General features: G+C 42.2%; 1 protein-coding gene across 1 annotated transcript in view; it reads left to right on the top strand.

Moving 5' to 3' along the window:
* The window catches only part of LOC134749886 (fatty acid synthase-like), a 39801-nt gene extending 21319 nt beyond the window's left edge, over positions 1 to 18482 (top strand). Inside the window, exons 34-40 of the mRNA XM_063684886.1 lie at positions 2413 to 2512; positions 2809 to 2938; positions 12003 to 12165; positions 12580 to 12727; positions 13482 to 13664; positions 17067 to 17169; positions 17805 to 18482. Of these exons, the coding sequence (XP_063540956.1) occupies positions 2413 to 2512; positions 2809 to 2938; positions 12003 to 12165; positions 12580 to 12727; positions 13482 to 13664; positions 17067 to 17169; positions 17805 to 18400 (1423 nt within the window). The 3' untranslated portion in view covers positions 18401 to 18482. The remainder of the gene's footprint in view (positions 1 to 2412; positions 2513 to 2808; positions 2939 to 12002; positions 12166 to 12579; positions 12728 to 13481; positions 13665 to 17066; positions 17170 to 17804) is intronic.
* Positions 18483 to 19368: the final 886 nt, after the last annotated feature.

Raw genomic sequence — 19368 nt, 5'->3', positions numbered from 1 at the left:
AACGAATCCTTTAGGAGCCAACTGAAAATATCATTTAATATTTTTAACAATGTTGGTGGCTGCAATAGTGCCCTGGCTTCTCCATTGTCGGACGAGGCCAGAGCACTGTTTAAGCTAGTAAATATAGGCCTTAGTAAGCCTTAGTAAAATATGGAGCGACATAATCGCTAAGCGATAAAGCTCTTTAATAAAGATTTAAAAAATATATATATATTCTACAACACAGTTGTGCTATCTAAATATTATACATTACCTACATAATTAGCCAATAATACGAAGTCCCGAGATAGTGCTCAGGCTGTAGACAATTACGCAACTGCTTAGATGTACTTACGTAGAGTAAAATGGTGTATGCAGTTGAGAATAATAGTACATTATTGTCGAGGCTCGGAAGTAGCTACTTGCTGGCTGAGGATTAGTTTTAAACGGACGACCTTGGGAGTCCGTTTAATTGAATCCGAAGCCAGCAAGTAGCCTTCCAGCCGAGTCATATATAGTGCTTTTCTCAAAAATGGCGCAATAAATACAAATATAATAGAAATATTTTACAGAAGCAACGTTCTTATGTATATATTTTCACAGAAAAAAGTAAAAAGATTTGCTTTGCCGCCGTTTTATTTTTTTTATTAAAAATAGAAGTGTATTTTTCTGCTGAAAGTACGCCAACCTATTTGAGACACCTAAATAGTCGCGGTACCAACATTATAATAATAAGTACTGATCATCTGTTTGGCTGTTTAATGGACCTATGCCTTCATTTGATATGGCCATTTCAACTTTTAAAAAGTTTGGAACTCGACAAATAATGGAATTTGTATGCAACATTTCAGTCCTGAAATCGAGACTGCAATGTTTTTAACTTTTTAATTTTTTGACTGACCATAAACTACGCACTTCGCGACCTACTTTTTAACCGGCAACGTCGACTTTGCCGTCCATTTTTGAGAAAATATTTTTTCTCCCCACGCAGTGACCGAAATACGGATGTGATCATTGTTTTCTAGCAGCACAGTATGCTTGTATGCTGCTGAACTAAAAAAAAAATCGAACAGCTGTAGTTTTGTCGGATTGCTGTAGTTGAGTGTTTGCACTTAAGTACTGTACTGTACTTAATACCGCGATGAAATGCACTATGGTTTCCCATAGAAGTGATGCTAGTCCGAATTTGATAGTCCAAAACTCATTTTATGTCGCTTTATTAACCTGAATTTGCTATGAATACTAATACCCCCTTATTAATAAAACTTGAATGAACCTGAATTAGTTAAATTATGTTTTATCCCTTTCTTACAAATACATAAGTCAAAATGACAGATAAAGTCAAACGATTCATAGGTAATGATAACGATTCAGTATGAAGTATTTGCCAAGAGCATGCCAAGAGAGTAGCAATATCATATTAATCATATTATGCTTGTTTGCCACCGTCGTGGTATAAAAAAATAATAATTTAATTTGATATAAATATATGTTATTAATAACATAATAACAAAAAAATATAATTATAAATAATACCTTAATAAGCCTGCATTAATTAAAATGTCCGTAATCTGTACAATTGCTTACATAATCTCCTCTGTCACGGTGTTTAGGCAGAAAAAGCCTTGGCAGACTTACATACCTATTCCGGAAATGAAATGATATGAATGAATGAATTAGTTAGCTGCTTAGGGGTAAGATATACAATGCGGATATATTGGGGTCGGTGGGTATTTGTGTTCCGCGCTCTTGCGGGGCGCGCCGTCAGCCCGGGCTGCTGGCCGTGCCGCGCGGGCGCACCAAGCTGCTGCGCTAGGCGCCGATGACGCGCGCCGTGCGTTCCCTGAACCTCATAGCCACGCATATAGACCTATTCTCATGTACGATGAGTGAATTCACAAAAGTAGCATTATTAAATATTTGTTATATTGAATAGGTAGTTATGTAGGAAAAAAAATGATTTGTTAGATATAGGTACTTGTATTTTGTATGTTTATACATTTAATTTTTTGCCAAATTATCGCATTGGGTTCATCCCTTAATAATAATTGTATGTGGAAAAAAAAATAAGTTAGGGGAACCGATGGTCACCTTTGAGAGCGTCTACCAAGCACTTCCGGATAAAAAATACTGCCAGATTTCGCTTTTCTGTATCTACCAACTACCAGTAAATTTCTAAATGCTACCATAACTATTATTTCAGTATCAGATGGGTAAATTTACCCCCCCCCCCCCCTTTTCGCACCGGAAGTTGCTATCTTTTCTGTACTTTCGGCAAGTTCCGCCGTAGCAGACTATCAAATTCGGACTTGCATCACTTTTATGGGAAACCATCATGCATTTCATTGCGGTATTAAGTTGGTACGAAATTTTAATACTACTTCATTTTTAATTATTTTGTGATTGTGTATCGTGCCCACTAAATAATTTCAGGTATTTTGCTGTTGTTGGCATCAACAACTTTGTGGGCCAACGTGTATGTCTTTCAAGAGCGAGCGAACGATTGCCGGCAATGATGCTTCAAATACCACAGGTTAGGTGCATCAGCAACTATCGCATTACGCAACGTGTGGCCTGTGACAACAACATCAGGGACACCATTATATGTCGGCGGCCGATCGTACAATCCGCTAGATTATGAAATTCCTAGGCATATCATGAAACGCCGCCATAGCCTAGGAATTTCATGATCTGGCGGATTTTACGCCGACATAATAATATATAAACGAAAGCCTTCTTAGAATGTCAGTTGTTTCTATCGTTATGGACCACACATTGTAATGCCCTTAGAAATGTATTATTAGTTTGATAAAACTTTTACTTCTGCAGGAATTGACAGATTCACGGCAAATAACAAATGCCGTGGAACAAGGTCTATGTTCACAACAAAGTGCTATATTCGCTCACACTCAAGTTACAACAAGCAAAACGCTCCTAGACCAAATTACAGCGATATCTGGTAAGTACTTAAAAACAGAAGGACAATGAATTTTAATACTCAACTGCCTTCTAGCCTAGTCGGTATTAGGGACCCTGCCTACGACGCAAGAGATCCCGGGTTCTAATCCTGATAAGGGCATTAATTTGCGGGTTCTTCACAGATATTTGTTCCTGAGTTATGGATGTTTTCTATTAAAGTATTTATCTATGTCTATCTATAATGTATATCGTCGTCTAGTACGCATAATACAAGCCTTATTTTTTTTTTTTTTTTATAAATACGTTTACACGACTTTACAGTAAACCAATACGTCATGAAACTAACACATAACAACATAGAATCATTACATTAAGTATTACATTACATTTCACACACGGATAACAAACATTACGTTACACTCGAGGGCCTAGCGTCCATCACCTCACAGAACCTCAAGCATTCGTTTCTCACAGCCACCCATCGCCATGCAATCAAATCGCATTCCGGTGCTGACGCCAAGAGCGCATTAAGTAGAGAGAGAGCGCGCGGCAGTGGCGAGTTTCTTCGCGACACAGTTCGCGCAGCCGGCACAGCTAAAAGAACGCGTCTCCGCGGCCTGAGATTTATTCTGGAGACATCTGGAACAAACAGTCGCACGAGGCGGCTCACAAGTTCCGGACAATCTGACTCTCCGCGCAGTGTTCGACACGCAGTAGATAGCAAACTAAAGGTCCGTCTGACTTCTAATGAATTGTATCCAAGGGTTCCCAAGAGATACTTGGTTGGATACAGGAACGGGTAGTACCCATAAATCTTCTTGTACAAAAACCTTAGGAAAGCTTTTTGCACTTTCTCCAGCAGTAACGCGTAAGTTGATTCATACGGTAACCATGCGATCGACGAAGCCTCTAACTTGCTTCTCACCAAGGCGTTATAAACTAGCTTAATAGCCAGTGGATCGTTAAAGTTACGCAAGTTACGGATTACAAAGCCCAGTCTTCGATAGCAGTCGGTCGCAAGTGACACTATGTGCTCGTGGAATGTGAGACGAGTATCGAAGACCACGCCTAGATCCTTAACAGAAAACACACGATTTATAGGCTCTGATCCCAACAAGTACTGCGCAAGTACTGGAGCGCGCGAACGGCTGAAGGTACAGACACTGCACTTGGCTGGGTTGAAAAGAAGTTTGTTCTCCATACTCCACCGAAAGACCAAGTTGATGTCCGCCTGCAATGATTCACAGTCGGTTTCTTGCTCCACCCCGTAAACTAACTTCAAATCGTCAGCGTAAAGGAGGCATTGACATGACTTTAGAACAGACTGGAGGTCATTAATCATTATTCCAAACAGGAATGGTCCTAGTATGGAGCCTTGACTAACGCCCGATCGAGTATGATAAGGAGCCGAGACAAAGCAACCGTGCCGGACAAATTGCAGTCGATCACGTAGATAACTTGCAAAGAATTTCAGCAATCCAGTAGAAAAGCCAATGCAGCTTAATTTTTGCAGCAAAACATCGTTATCCACGCGATCGAAAGCCTTCCCAAAATCGAGATACAGTACATCAACCTGGATACCTCTATCAAGGTGTTCCGAAATGCTATCGACCAAAATCAGGAGATTTGTGTTTACCGATCGATTCGGTCTGAAACCGTGTTGAGCATCACACAAAAGAGGTCTAGTCTGTACTGATAGAGTTCGATGGAGTATAGACTCAAACAATTTGGCCAGCGTAGGAAGAATAGCTATTGGCCTGTAATTTTCCACCGCAGTAACATCACTCCCCTTTGGGATCGGTCTTACCCTAGATACCTTCCAATGATGCGGGTAACACCCAGTACTGAGGGCCAAGTTGAAAATAAAATGCAACGGAATCTTCAGGCTCTCTGCACACCCTTTCAAGATATACGCCGGCACGTTATCGGGCCCGACCGAACAGTTAGCCTTCATTCGTTTAATTCCTGCTTCAACCTCTTCCACTGATACGGACTTAATGTGAATGAGGTTAGAATCACGATTTTGATCTCCAATCCCCTGCCCGCTCGGTTCCAGCCGCGGAATATCAGGCAAGAATACCGCTGAAAAGTAATCGGCAAACGCACTAGCTACCTTCTTCTTCTTCTTCCTCAGGCCTTATCCCATTTTTATTTGGGGTCGGCTCTCCTAATCAATTTTCTCCAGTTGTATCTGTTCCGGGTCGTCGTTGGGTCTATATTCTTATTCTCTAGGTCTTTCTTAACTACGGACATCCATGTAAGTCGGGGTCGTCCACTCTTTTTCGGCTTTTCCACACACTCTAGCACCTTCCTAGTCATGTGGTCCTCCGGCCTTCTCATGACATGACCATACCATCGGAGTCGTGTTTCCGTTAGCTTGTCCTGTATGGGTCTTATTTTGAACGAGCCTCTGATGTAACAGTTTGGCACTTTGTCCATGAGTGTCACTCCAGCAGACCACCTTAGCATTCGCATTTCAGCGACGTGAAGTTGGTCGGATTGTTGCTTCTTGAGAGGCCAACATTCTGCACCATATAACATTGCTGGTCTTACAGCGGTTTTGTACACTTTGCCCTTCACGCGGATGGGCATCCTCGGGTCACAGAGTACTCCTGTAAGCTCCCTCCACTTTTGCCAGCCCGTGCTTTTACGATGCGCTACGTCGCTGTCAATGTAGCCGTCATTGGTTATTACGCTACCTAGATACTTAAAGTTTTGTACACTTTTAAGCGCAGTATTTTGCAGGTGTAAAGTATGTTGGGAGTTACTGTTGGCAAAATTGCAGTGCATATATTCAGTTTTCTCTCTGCTTATTCTCAGTCCCGCTTTTTCTAGGGCTGACCTCCAGCTTTCCAGCGTTCTTTGGAGTGCGCTTGGATCTTCATCGATGAGGACAACATCGTCTGCGTAAAGAAGGTTCCAAGGTGTTGGTTTCTGGATATTAGACGTGAGGTAGTCCATAACGAGGTTGAATAGAAGCGGGCTGAGAGCTGACCCTTGGTGAACTCCAACATTTACGTGAAACTCATCACCCATTCCCGCTGGACATCTTACTTTTGTGGTGACGTTGCTGTACATATCGACTATCATCCGTATATAACATTCAGGGACCCTCTGGGACCGCAACGCCTGCCAAATCAGGGGCCTCGGGATTCGGTCGAACGCCTTTTCCAGGTCTATAAAGACCATGTGTAAGTCTTTCTTGTTGTCCCTGTAGGATTCCATTAAAATACGGATGGTGTGGATTGCGTCGGTTGTTGATTTTCCGGTGACAAAGCCACACTGGTTTTCTGTCACTGATGTTAGTTTGCGAAGTCTTTGGTCCAGAACTCGTTCCCAAATCTTGAAACTGTGTGATAGCAGTTTGATGGCACGGTAGTTACCACACAACCTTATATCGCCTTTATTTTTATAAAATGGCACTAGAAAGCTTTTCCTCCATGCCTCAGGAATGCCATCCAACGGAAATTTGTTAAAAAGAGTTGTCAAAAAGTACACTCCGGTGTCACCCAATTTCTTCCACAGTTCAGCTGGTAGGTTGTCCGGGCCAACGGCTTTGTTGTTTGCCATTTTACTAACAGCTACCTTGACTTCGTCAGGTGTAATGATAGGCCACGGTCCTTTGACTGTTGGTGACTGAGCAACTGGTTCGCATGGGTATGTCTCGTTCAACAACTGTGAGTAATACTCTTTCCATCTCTCATTTATGTCCTTGTCAGATGTCAGGATGGTTCCTTGGAGATCCTTTATATACTTGACTGCCTTGGTATCGCGAGCGTCTTGATGTCTCTGTTTGGCGATTTTAAAGATCTGTTTATCGTTTTTGGCATTTTCAAGCATACCATAGAGGCCCTCCCTGTTCTTTGCCCTGGTTTGGGCAACTGCGCGCCTGGCTTCCTTTTTTGCGTTTCGATACTCGGTTTCACTGATTTCGCTCTTTGAGTTCTGCCAGGTTTTAAATAGGCCTTTCTTAATTTTAAGCTTTTCTTGGACCTCTGGGTTTCATAGTGTGGGGTCTTTATCCTCTCTGGTTATTCCGTTTGAGACGCCTAGATATCCTGTGGCCTTCTGAATGCAAATCTCGTGGAATTCTTTCCACATCGTATTCGCGTCTTTGTCTTTTTGTATGTCATGTATGTAGGCATCCAGATCAGAACAGAGTTTTAGACCTTCTTCTTGATCTAACTTATGCCAGCGTATCTTGGGTACTCTACCTGCCTTAACTGTCACTGGTCTTCGTGCGATAAAATCGGCAACTAGCAACCGATGTTGGGATGTTAAAGGTTCTCCGGGTATCACTTTACAGGTTTTAAGTAGGTGTCGATCTGCGAGAATGTAATCGACTTGTGTACATTTTCCACCGCTCTTGTATGTTATGAGATGTTCTTGGGGCTTTGAAAAGAAGGTGTTGATAATTGCCATGTTAAACGAGGCGGCGAAGTTTAGGATGTCTTGCCCTTGGGGATTTATTCTTCCGTAGCCGTTGTTACCGTGGATATCTCTGAATGAGTTGGTGGTTTCTCCGACATGACCATTGAAATCCGCTCCAATGTATTTCGACTCGGTGCTTGGTATAGATTGTACCAACTCATAAAGATCTTCCCAGAAAGCGCTCTTTTCCTTTTGCGATAGCCCTATCTGTGGCGCGTACGCTGATATAACATTCATACATTCCTGATCGTCAAGTGCAAATTTCACAGTTATTATCCTATCACTGACCCTTTTCACGTCGACTACTCGAGCTTGGAAGTTCTTATCCACGACTATGCCGACGCCGTTTTTTTTTGTTTTCTGTGCCGTTGTATATGAGTTTGTAGTCATTACCGATATTGCGTGCTTTGGACCCCTTCCACTTCGTCTCCTGAATGCAACAAATGCTGATGCGTCTTCTGAACAACACTTCGCTTAATTCCGAGCTGCGTCCTGTCATGGAACCCACGTTCCAACTGCCAATGCGAATTTTTGGGACGTGGGCTCCAGGCTTCTTCGCGTCGCTTCGGGGGTACGCCCTAACATTTGTAGCACTTCCTTGTTTTTCGCCTGATACGTCGCTTCCGGGGTACGCCCTAGTAGTAGACCGTTTCTTTGTATTGTTGTGATTCATATTGATTAGGAGACGGTTGTTTGGCTGTGGTTTTACGGCCGGTTGCCACCTGACGCCAAGGCAGTGACCCCTCCTGCTAACTGGGGCTTAGGATGCCACCGTTGGCTCTCGCTCCTCCGCTGCCATCCTCAACACGGAATCCTGCCTGGTGCCGCGGTCCCCCGCCGGCCCGGTGTCGGAGTATGTCCAAGCGGCCCGACGGGGGTGCCTGTTGGTCCGCGGGAGGTATTTTATTTCCCTCCTACCCGGCATATCTGCCGAGCATTCCCCTATCCGCCACCTGGGGACGCGTTCTCTAGAGGTGAGGCTCCCCCGAGAAACGCACTAGCTACCTTGCTTCCAGTAAATTTTTGCCCATCAGACTCTATACTAGAGACAAAACCACCCTTTGTTTTCAAGCTGTCAAGATGTTGCCAAAAAGCACGGGGATAGTGTCTTACCCTACTCTGGATTCGATCGAGGTAATCATCATAAGCAGACGCTATACGTTCCTTAACTTTGGATCTCAATTTCGAAAACTCGTAGTAAATGTCTCTATTTTTAGTGGCTTTCCACTTTCTGTGAAGTTCTCCTTTTCGTTTAAGGTCACTTATCAGTTCTGAAGTGTACCAAATGGGATAACGCCTACTTGGTTTCCTCGGTCGAATCCGTTTCGGTATACAGAGATCAAAGACCCCATACAATTTTTTATACAAAATATCAACAGCATTGTCAACATTCACAGAACTGAAAACTTCCTGCCAGCAAATCCCCGAGATTAATTTATACAGAAGCTCATAGTTTCCCTTAGGAAAGTTCCAGTCCTGCTGCCCGTCCACATTGCCAGGTTCCAGGCGTTCGGTTGGAGCTCGACACATGAAACCATTCGTTTTAACCGATATCTCCAGAGGAGGATGGTATGCGTCTGACCTTGGAACCAGTCCACCATCCGGCATCTCCAGTACCACGCAAGTAGGAATGCGCTCTGACATCAGCACAACATCTAGTTTACCTCCATGAGCATTCCTCACCTCATTCGTTTCTTTCAAACCACAAACAGTTAAAAAATAACAATAATAACTTAGAACATTTTGGGACGAATAAACTGGATTCAAATTTAGGTCACCGATGATAAACACTGCACCCTTTAGCGTGTCAATCACAGACTCCACCTTGTGAAACCAGGTGAAATAAGTACCGTCTATCGCACTGGGAGGAATGTAGATAACGCACATATAACACACCACTTGTTCAACAACAAACGTCACCCATAAGTCTTCACCACTTGGGGTCTCCAGATGTGGACAGCGATGCAGTTCCAAATCAGGCCGTGCCGCGAGGAGCACACCACCGCCGCGCGCGCCTGTGGCGCGGTCCCGGCGCAGCACGCTCCATCCGCCGCACGTTAGCTCAGCGTCGTCAACCGCATCAGTGAGGAACGTCTCGGTCACTGCTACAATATCAGCGTCTAGTGATAGAAGACTTTGTTTGAAGAAGCTAAGTTTGGTGTTGAGACCCCTGACATTCTGATATACGACTTCTATCATAGACTCCACCTTCCGCTTGGCGTCTGGAGATACCTGAATCCTTGGCGTTGTTGTTGTATGATCGAAAAAACCACGCTTTTACTCGAGCGTTCTCAGGCCAAACTTCCGCAGATAGGCATTTGTTATAAAGTTCTAGTGGGACACCAATTTTATATGATTTGTACGGTCCTTTGGGCTTGAGCTCCTGCACCGTGCACATTTTTTCCGGGAACATAGCCTCTAGGTACGCCCGTATTTCATCTGCGCCTGACACCATGTTCCACAGGTGTATAAATTTGCGGACCTCCACCGCTTTAAGCGACGTAACATCTGGCCCTGCTGTGCCCCGCACACATGATATACGTTTTTTAGACGTTTTTGCCTCTTTGCCATTACCTGCCGGAGGAGTTTCACCAGCTGTGGAACGACTGTCCGCCTCTCCATCTGCTCCATCGGGCGACTCTACACCTGCGGCTTCCTCATGTTCTTTCCTCACGGCTAGAGCTGACTTTCCAGCTGTGGAACGAGTGTCCGCCTCTCCATCTGTGCAAATAGTATGCGTCTCAGCCAGACTATTTTTCCTGGATGCTACGGCAGAAGATTCTGAATTATGTGCTCCATCGGGTGACTCTACACCTGCGGTTTCTTCAGGTTCTTTGCTCGCGGTTAGAGTTGACTTTCGTGCGTTGCGGCTCCTGCGCCTCCGTTTTCCTGAAGCGACGCCACCAGCCGGCCCCGATCCCTCCGTTTTCGCACACGTACAGTGGTTTGCCGATGAAAGTTCTAATTGCTCCAACCTCTTGTTAACTATTCCGAGCTTGTTGGAGCAATCCGTAAGTGCGGCTTGGTATTCCGCTACAGTGGACAGGACATCCGTTAATTGCTCGGATAGCATGCTCATTTGGTCCCGGATCGACTTTACTTCAAGCACCATGGATGCCGCCTCACCCGTAGACTGTATTTGCAGTGTAGATCCCCCACAGTTGCTACCTCCAGATTGAGTTTGAGATATTGGCTCCTCGCTCCTGTTCCTAACCGCTATGTTCTTTATAGTAAGAGGCGTACCAACTGGGGTTGCGCAATAGAGCTAGGAAGCGGGGCAGATAGGCACAAGGGGCAGTTTTGAACACCCACACTAATTCCTTAACTAGAAACTTATGTTCACCTTCTGCAACACTAAAACGTGGCTTTGTAAATGTAAGTGAGGTACCAGCTTCGGCACAGCTGGTCTGCTAGCCGTTGCCGCTAGGCGCGTCAATACGTGTTTCCGCGTTCACACATATTAGTATATTTATAGTTTTGGAACGAAATTATAGACTGGATGAATGAACATTACTGGATGAACATTATAATGAGAACTAATTACGTTTATTCAGTAATAAAGTTAGCTTACCATTTTAAAGTAATACTTAACATCATATTTTTAAGAGCCCATCAACGTGCTCACTAGCGCCACTGCTAAATAATTGTAATTATTTAAATTTAACGATAGATATTTAAAAGAGGGGGCCGCTACGTACTGTATTTTGTATTTAAGTGCCTTTTGAATACATTATTACAGTTTTTACGTCGCTGTATTCGTCAATCTAGGCGTCCAAAGTTAAAACGGCCGTTTTTGTTTTGAGTACATAGATTGACGAATCCAGCAACATAAAAACTAGTTTGATGTATTCAAATGGTACTTAAATACAAAATACAGTACGTAGCGGCCTCCGTTTTTAAATATCTGTCGTTAAATTTAAATAATCACAATAATTATTAAGCAGTGGCGCTAGTGAGCACGTTGATGGGCTCTTAATAAATGATTTATTTGACCATTGGGATACTTTGGTCAATAAAGATTGGGGCAGTTTTGAACATATCAAAGTGCCCCTCTGGTGTATCTAAGTGACCCTGCCAGTTTTTATTGTTGGGAAAAATAAAATAAAAAATTGATTAGTGAACAGTGCGAACGTAGGTATAAAACGAAAGAAACTTGACAAAGAAAAGTTAAAACAACCCAAGTAGCTTTTTGTTAAAAACTGACACTGATTTCATTAAGTTTGTTTTTTGTAGTTTTAGTACACCTGCTTAATAACTGTAGTATATACTAATAGCACCACACTTAATACACTTTTTATAATGTTTAAAAGTTTACTACTGGCTAACTGAGTTAATCTGTAACGTGTGTTTTGCGGGGCAGTTTGTAACACTTACGTCGTTACGTTGTTTTCGGAAAGCACCAAGTTCGGATCGGATCGATGAAAATCGTTGAGCGTTTCATTTAGTTTTAACCCCTAGCCTATCTTATCGTGGACAGTTTTCGCAACCTTCCTTATCCGATCTTAAATTTACCTAAGGTCATATGGGGTAAGAGCAACTTGGTTTATTTTGCTTAGAGCAAGAGAAACAGTAAGAGGATTTCCTACAAGTGATTTCCTTCAATAATCATTAATTCATTCTTGTCCCAGTGTTTCTCTTACCCCATATAACCTTATATAAATATTGGTTTACAGGTATTCCCATTTCGATAGACACAGTTGGTGGCGATGGTAGTGTTGCAACATTGCAAGATTTAGGAATTTCGTCAGAAAAAGCACGAGCAGTATCTATCTTTTTAACAGACAATTATGAAGTTTGTATCGATGAAGACAAAATACCTTTTATGACTGTAGAAAAGTAAGTAAAGTTAAAATAATATTTTGAAGATATTAAATTTTGTACAATAACACGAAGCTAGTAAAACAGATTTTTGAAGCCCGCCGCCAAATACTACGTTTCTTTTAGTCTATGATAAAGTAGAATGTAACCAGATAACCAAAGTGTACCATAATAAATATAATTTGGCTAAAATCAACACAAATAATGTATGGTACCTTAGTACATCTGTGATATCTATATTATCAGGCCCCTGTTTCACCACAGTGACAATTCGCCGAACATTGCAGATGCAACAACTAGATATAGCCTATAGCTAGGCACCGTCGTTACATATCGACCTGGGAATGGACAGAAAATTGACAGTGTCAATTGTCATCGTGGTGAAACAACCCGTAACATGTATTATGGCTTTAAGTATTTAACATTCGGCAGATTAAGAGACATCGAGGAAATGTCAAAGGAATGCGAATATCCACCCAAAGAAGGTCTCGGTGCTCTATTTACGTATGTCGACCCGGATGAACTACTGGCCACTGTTGAGTTGATGTCACCCCCCACGCATTCACACTCGAGTCAATTGGTAAGTTATACCTACATTAAGCTAATTTTACGGTTTAATTTACTTAATTCATAATTATAATTCATGTGCGCCGTGCAGCCGCGCGCGATAAAAGTTAAGTAGGTACCCAGGGCGCGCGGCTATCGTGACCGCTACTCGTGCACTGTTAGTGCTTGAAAACGGAGATCTAGGGTCTCCGAAACATGCCGCGCGGGTGACTAAAAATAAGTGAATTAAACCGTAACCGATACCATCATCATAATTTGATCACTCAGAAGTGGATGTTTCTCTACTTCTATCTGAAAGTTGACACAGGCCGACTGATAAGCGGCCACTTCAGCCTATGAACGATAGCAATCTCATTTGACATTGCTAGACCACGTAACGCAGTGAATAAAACGTTACATTGACACTAGAAGTTTGATTAATAATTCAAAAATCGATACCAACATAATAGTCTCTTACGATAGATCTTACGGTGTGCTTCTTTTGCGAATATCTGAGAAACCCAACATTTTGGGGAGTAAAAAATAATACACTCGAATAGTTTGTCAACGATATTAATAGTATTACCCATAAATCTTAATGACAAATTGACGACTTAAGTTCGATTCCCACCGAACGGGCGGAGTCGGAGCGCATTTCACATTTGTACGGCCGCACAACTCGCGGACGCTTGAGAATGCGCTCCAGCGCGGCCCGACTCCAGCCCGCCGGTGGGAATCGTACATTAATTAATAGGGGATTCTAAATACATAATTTTTATAACTCTCAGAGGGACGACGAGGTGGATAACCAAGCAACCCTGCCATTCTTGTGCGTGATTCCTGGACTGGAGGGGCACCACCATCGTTACCGGCTGATGTGCGAGCGACTGAAGCTGCAAGCGTTCGTGCTACAGCCTGGTCTCGATAGACCTGGGGAGTCTAACGAAGAATTGGCGGCGAGATATGTGAAGGTACCATACAAATAATACATCTTATATTCAAATGGTAACACTATAGTCTGTGTTGAAAGAGGAGAGTCGTGAAATATAAGGGAACCAAATAGTAAAGTATAATGTCATGTCTATACAGCTTGGTCAAACAACTGCCCGGAAAAGAAAATCCTGGCAAAGAAGGTGCCCTGGTGGATACCGGAGATTGCAAAACTCCGGAAGGAAACCAGGGTTGTCTTCAACGATGCTAAAACGTTGACTTAAATCCCTGAAAGCTGGAAGAAATCCCTTAAAGGGATAAGTTCGCCTTTTTACTGCCTATTTCTGTGCCATATTTGTGTTCTGTGTTGTTGTACAATAAAGAATTTATACATACATACTTAGAGCATTACGCGCAATACAGTAAAGCTGTGAGGAAAGCAAGAAGGAAAGCATGGATGAACCATTGCGATCAAATCAGGTCCATAACGGAAGGCATGAGACCTACAAAAGCACTAGCCACAACGAAGTCAGTTCCGCTTACTTCCATTAGAAGAAGTAACGGAGGAATGACTGAAACGGGGTTAGATTAGAAGCCCGTGGTTAAAGTCATGTGTAACACACTTTCCAGGCTCGATAATACATCAGACCGTAATGGACGAGCGATGTACCAATTAGTGCAATGGAACAATCCATTAGCACAACCAGGTACAACTGGGACACGTTTAAAAAGGTAGTATTTAGATCACGATACAATGGGCACTATCAACATTTCAGCCATACAAAGCCCCGGGGCCAGGTGGAATCTACCCCATACTACTACAAGAGGGCGCCAATGAACTAATACCGCACTTAGGTAGACTGTACAGAGCGTGCATACTGTACAGAGCGTGCATGCGTGTGTCTGTCAAAGTATTCATGGTGAAAATATTATTACGCTAGCTTCCTGTATTTTAAAGTTTTCGAACATGGAAATTAAGAAAAGGAGATTGATCGTGCACAAATACCTCGAAAATTCTATCGGTCCGGGACGGAGACAGCTAAGTCGCTTATGATGCTAAAAACTAGTGTGTGTAGGGTCATAAAACGTTACAAGGAGACTCTATCCGCCGACAGGAAGATACAAACTATCGGAGGTCTGGCACAAGTAATAAGATAAGATTAAGGAAAAAAATCCTAAGGTCAGTGAAACAAAATCCAGGACTGTCTGATTACGATTAATCACGAAAATTCAAAGAATGTCATAGTACTGTAAAGATGATTCGCATCAGAGGTGGCTATTAAGAGCTATCGACTGAGGTATCGAGCAATTAAACATTCAAATCGAACCATTAAACACGAGCTTGACTACGACCAAGTTTTGACAAAATTCGAAGGTTGCTTGTTCTTGGGCGACAAGACGTACTAAAAACTCGATTTTAATCAACTGCTCGGTTCGAAGTTTTATATGGCCGATAATAGAGGAAATGTACCCGAAAAATATGTTTGTGAAACTTGGCAACTTCGCAAAGAAAAACATATGATATGGCATGGATATTGTAGTTGCGGCCTTGACGAAAAGTTTTATTACATCTTCAACAATGAAGTCGGACTTTTATATTAAAGAGTGCTTAGAGAAATGAGTTTTGCCATTTATTAGAACCCCATAATGGTCCCGCGAAATTTTGGCCTGATTTAGCCAGCTGCCACTTACTCAAAAAAGTTTTGGCATGGTAATAATCAGGTTGATTACAATGGCCCGCGAGATGAATCCCCCGAATTGTCCCCAATTTCGAACTATCGAAAACTACTGGGCAATCATAAAAAAAAAAATTTACAAGACTAGTCAAATTGCCCAGGGTATCAATTAGTTGCGATCTACATGGAATCAACACTCCAAGAATGTCGACAAAAGTGTTGTGCAGAAGTAGATGGGGTCCATTACGAAAAAAGTTCGTAATTATTTACATATCAATCGGAATCAATGGCGTGGTTTGATTCGTACCTATCCAGTCGCACCCAAGCTGTCCGTAGAGATAGGTGTATGTCTGATTGGCGTGATCTGAACACCGGAGTACCACAAGGTGGTATTCTCTCTCCATTGTTATTTTCGATGTTTATTAATTTCATCACGCACGGACTCAAATGCGATCATCATCTGTATGCAGACGATCTGCAATTATACGCCCAAGCCGAGGTAGCGGATGTCAACTGCGCTATTGCGGCTATCAATGATGACCTGGATCACATAAGTGACTGGTCTAGTTCTTTTGGCATTTCTGTCAACCCATCTAAGTGCCAGGCCATTATTCTGGTTAGTCGATGGCAACTTTTGAAGTTGGATGCGGTTTCTGTTGCACCGATAATTTTTGACGGCTCGGTTATCCCAGTTTCGAGTCAAGTGAAGGACCTCGGTTTAATCATTGACAGGCATCTCTCATGGGACGGGAAACTTTTTGAGATCAGTCGGAAGGTCACCTGTACCTTACACACACTCTACCGGTTCAAAAACTTCCTTCCGGTATGCACAAAGAAATTGCTCGTTCAAGCACTCATCCTCCCGCTCATTGATTATGCTGATGTGTGCACAACCAACATGGATCAAAATTCTCTCAACAAACTCGATCGACTGGTAAACAACGGAATACGGTTCATTTTTGGAATTCGAAAGTTTGATCATATATCCAGCTACCGCCGTCAGCTCAAGTGGCTCCCCATACGTCAGCGCTGATCCTTTCGAATACTCTCCTCACTCTTCTCTATCCTATTTGAGCCCATCACTCCAGAATATCTCAAATGTAACTTCAGCTTATTACCCCACGCCCAGGCTGCGAGCTGCGCGCTGCCCGTTCTCTTAAACTCTCTGTTCTCCCTCACCATACCGGTTTTCTCACGTCTTCTTTCGCTGTTCAAGCAATCCGTCTTTGGAATTCGCTCCCTCTAACGATTAGACAAGCCCCAAACAAGCTGACTTTCAAACGAATGCTCTACAAGCACCTGCTAGATACTGTGGGACCCCCCCCCCCGCCCCCTTCCCCGCACATGCAAATATATATTTATGTATATTATATAATAAATTTGTATATGTATTTATATTGTTTATTCATGTAGTTTATAAAGGTATTATAGTATATGAATATTACTAGTTTGTATATTGGCGTTTAGAATTTATATTTAGAAAAAAAATTTTTCGCATCGCACTGCACCCACCTTAACAATTTCTGTTTGGCCCAGTGGTTGACTGGTAGAGAATGCCTCAAGGCATTAAGTCCGCCTTTTGCACTTGTTCTTGTGCAATAAAGTTTAAAATAAATAAAATAATAAATATCAGATTTCTTTTTTTATTTATTCATATTTAAAAGCTAAATACATTACTATTTAAAATCTCGTGCGTACCAATTCTTTATGAACTATACTTTACCAAAAGTGGAAAACTACATATTATTTCCACTTATTTTTTTACAGATTATGTTGAAAAAGATGAACAAAAACAAGAGATTCTACCTCCTGGGCTACGAAATGGGAGTACTAACGGCACTAGAGATGGCAGCTATGCTGGAAGATCAAGGTAAAGAAAAAGACAGGTATTGCACATAATATACGGATGAAGTAATAAGTTGAAACCCTGAATAAGTGGTCCTTATACTTAAATGATAAAATTAATATGCAAATAGTCAAAAAAGACCAGGTGAGTAAGATTTACCAGAATCTGCTCTAGCAATGGTCCTTACTAGACCGGCTAGCATCACTTGCGTTCTCGCGCGCGACTCCATACATCAAGCGCGACTTCAAGTATGGAGTCGTGCGAGAACATAAGCCATGCTAACCTGTCTGATATGGTAGGCAAACGGAGCTTGAGACCCGCTTGGGTACGTAATCTCAAGATATTGTCATCTTGCTTTCCAACCCAGGATAACTTATAAGCCTTATTGTTCCAATATCCATGTCGTTGCTATTACTGAATCCGCTTACTATCAGGCGGGCCGTACCCCTATTTAAAAGGTACTACGAAATTGTAGTATTTTTCAAACTGGAAGGGTACGCTGACAGGTGTCATTTCCATACAATTTATAACCTAAATATGCCAAATGTCGCAAACTTGTATTGGATTGACATCTATCAACGTATCCTTCCAGTTTGAAAAATACTATAAATCTACATAGCCAATAGGTTTTGTCATTCATTTTATTGTTTTGATTGTAGGTATGACGGGTACGGTATTTTGCTTGGGCGGTGGTCCGGAGGACTTCTTAGCCGCGTTAGAGGAGCAGATCAATGCGGCGTGTGCTGGCGAGGACTCGGAACAAGTGTTACAGGATGCAGTGGTGCGACATATGTGCGCGCTTATGGGTAGCGCCTCTACGCAACTGGAGACTGCGCTACGCAATGCTAGCACTTGGCGGGAGAAGGTGGATGTAAGCGTGAGCGTCCTGCGCGGACGCGTTACGTATTCAGCTCAGTATGCGCAAGCGCTGATCAAGGCTGCGTATGAGCGCGTGACGCAGGCGCGTAACGCTAGAGCGCGCGTACAAGCGACGCCACGCGCGCTCCAATCCCGCGTAGTGTTGCTACGCTCGCCAACTGCAGTCTCCGCCTCCCCGCATCATCCGCTCCAGCGCTACACGCGTCTCCCGCTCGCGATACACGACTTACGCGCACCGCTTGCCCACGCTACTGATGATTTACGCGTAGCGGCCATCGTCAATCAATATCTAGACGAAGAGGTTCTTCAGGAGTTTAAAAATAAAAATCTTTGTGAAACATATCTACTGAATGCTGATTTTTTCATGACTGCCTAAATTTGTATAATGCAGTTTTCAATCCAAAATACACCAAGTTACAATATGTTTTGGTTGTGGATAAGGTATTAAATGTGACCAGTTTGAAGTAAAAATGTGTGTTGTGTTTTTTTAAACAGTAGGTAATTTAATATATATATATATATATATATATATATATAAAAAACCGAGATAGTGAGTAATGGACCACGCATTATGTAGGGTTCCGTACCTTCAGACATACGAAAACACTAAATACAAAACACATATTTTTGAGCACCTTGCCCGCTTCGATATATCTGATGACGACTGTACGAACGGTCACTAACCTAAGCGACGGATGAAAGTACGGATAGGACATAGCAAACACTTAGTACAAGGTTCCCTAGTTGACTTAAAAACCCTAAAAACTCTAATAAACATACTTACCTTAAGTTCTCTTCTAAAAACATCAGGGCTTGATTTCCTCAATGTAGCACATATTGTAAAGAAATAAACGTAAATACCTATTTAGCTATGGCGATGGCGAGGCAAGTATTTTCATAAGAGCAGGCATAAAATATCTATGAAACTGGTAGTTATTTCATAGGCAATCTTTGCCAGTTCTTTTGAAACTTTTCTCAATTTTGTTATGCAAATAACAACGCAAATACAAATGACTGTTGCGGTAATACCTAGATTTAGTATTTATTTCTTTCTTGCAATCCATGGTGCATGTTAAGTTATTTATGGCATCATGGTATATAATTATGAAATGGTATACCTATGCCTTTTTTTTTTTGACCTATAGTCACAATAAATAGATTATGATTATACAAAATATAAGTACTTAAGTACCTAATTCTGTACGTAGTTATTCCAACTATCCTAAATAGGAATTTGTGTTGAACAAAAAAAATGATAATGACAAGTAGTTTCATAAGAGCTGGCACGAAAAATCTATGAAACCGGCAGTTATTTCGTAGGCATTCTTTGCCAGTTCTTTTGAA

The sequence above is a fragment of the Cydia strobilella genome, chromosome 19, assembly GCF_947568885.1.
Source record: "Cydia strobilella chromosome 19, ilCydStro3.1, whole genome shotgun sequence".
NCBI classification, from domain to species: Eukaryota; Metazoa; Arthropoda; class Insecta; order Lepidoptera; family Tortricidae; genus Cydia; species Cydia strobilella.
Note: the sequence above shows the minus strand (reverse complement) of the source record. Positions and strands in the feature narration are given on the sequence as shown.